The sequence below is a fragment of the Calidris pugnax genome, unplaced genomic scaffold, assembly GCF_001431845.1.
Source record: "Calidris pugnax isolate Ruff unplaced genomic scaffold, ASM143184v1 scaffold337, whole genome shotgun sequence".
Lineage (NCBI taxonomy): Eukaryota > Metazoa > Chordata > Aves > Charadriiformes > Scolopacidae > Calidris > Calidris pugnax.
The window spans coordinates 332,347-333,494 of NW_015091098.1; the positions used below are offsets into that span (position 1 = coordinate 332,347).

General features: G+C 62.5%; 1 protein-coding gene across 1 annotated transcript in view; it reads left to right on the forward strand.

Moving 5' to 3' along the window:
* The window catches only part of NEUROD2 (neuronal differentiation 2), a 1,794-nt gene extending 654 nt beyond the window's left edge, over positions 1-1,140 (forward strand). Inside the window, exon 2 of the mRNA XM_014957930.1 lies at positions 54-1,140. Coding sequence (XP_014813416.1) covers positions 59-1,135 — 1,077 coding nt within the window. The 5' untranslated portion in view covers positions 54-58 and the 3' untranslated portion in view covers positions 1,136-1,140. The remainder of the gene's footprint in view (positions 1-53) is intronic.
* The last annotated feature ends 8 nt before the right edge of the window (positions 1,141-1,148 follow it).

The following is a 1,148-nucleotide window of genomic DNA, read 5'->3' on the forward strand; positions in this document are numbered from 1 at the left end:
AAGGAAGGCGGCGGGGCCGCCGGTAACGCCTGGCTCTTTGCCCCCCGCTGCAGCCACCATGTTGACGCGACTTTTCAGCGAGCCCAGCCTGGTCCCCGAAGTGCCGAAATTCGCCGGTTGGGCCGAGGAGTGCGAGGAAGAGGATGCCCGCAGCGAGAAAGAAGAGCGGGGGGGGAAAGGCTGCTCCCTCCCCGAGGAACCGCCCGAGGGTTCGTTGGGGGAGAGCAAAGAGGAAGGGGAGCTAGGAGGGGACGAGGAGGAGGAGGAGGAGGAGGAGGAAGGCTTGGAGGAGGCGGAGGGCGAAAGGCCCAAGAAGAGGGGTCCCAAAAAACGCAAAATGACCAAGGCTCGGCTGGAGCGCTCCAAACTGCGGAGACAGAAGGCGAACGCCCGGGAGCGTAACCGGATGCACGACCTGAACGCGGCCCTGGACAACCTGCGGAAAGTGGTCCCTTGTTATTCCAAAACCCAAAAGCTCTCTAAAATCGAAACCCTCCGCTTGGCTAAAAACTACATCTGGGCTCTCTCCGAAATCCTACGTTCGGGCAAACGGCCCGACCTGGTTTCCTACGTTCAGACTCTGTGCAAGGGGTTGTCGCAACCCACCACCAACCTGGTGGCCGGTTGCCTCCAGCTCAATTCCCGCAATTTCCTCACGGAGCAAGGGCAGGAAGGGGCTCGTTTTCACGGTCCCAACGCTTCTTTCGCCGTTCATCCCTACCCCTCCCCCTGCTCGCGGCTGGCCGCGGCGCAGTGCCCGCCCGCCGCCGGTCCCGGTACTCACGGGTTGAGGACACACAGCTACTGCTCCTCCGCCTACGAGAGCCTCTACGGTAACGCCTCCCCCGATTATAACAGCTCGGAGTACGACGGGGGGCTCAGCCCCCCCCTCTGCATCAACGGTAACTTCTCCCTCAAGCAGGACTCTTCATCCCCCGACCACGAGAAAAGCTATCACTACTCTATGCACTACTCGGCTCTGCCCGGTTCCCGTCCCGCCGCTCACAACTTGGTCTTCGGTTCGGCGGGGATGCGCGGGGGGGTCCACTCCGAGAACATCTTCCCCTACGACATGCACCTCCCGCACGAGCGGGGCCCCATGTACGAGGAGCTCAACGCCTTCTTCCACAACTGACATCCCCCCCCAC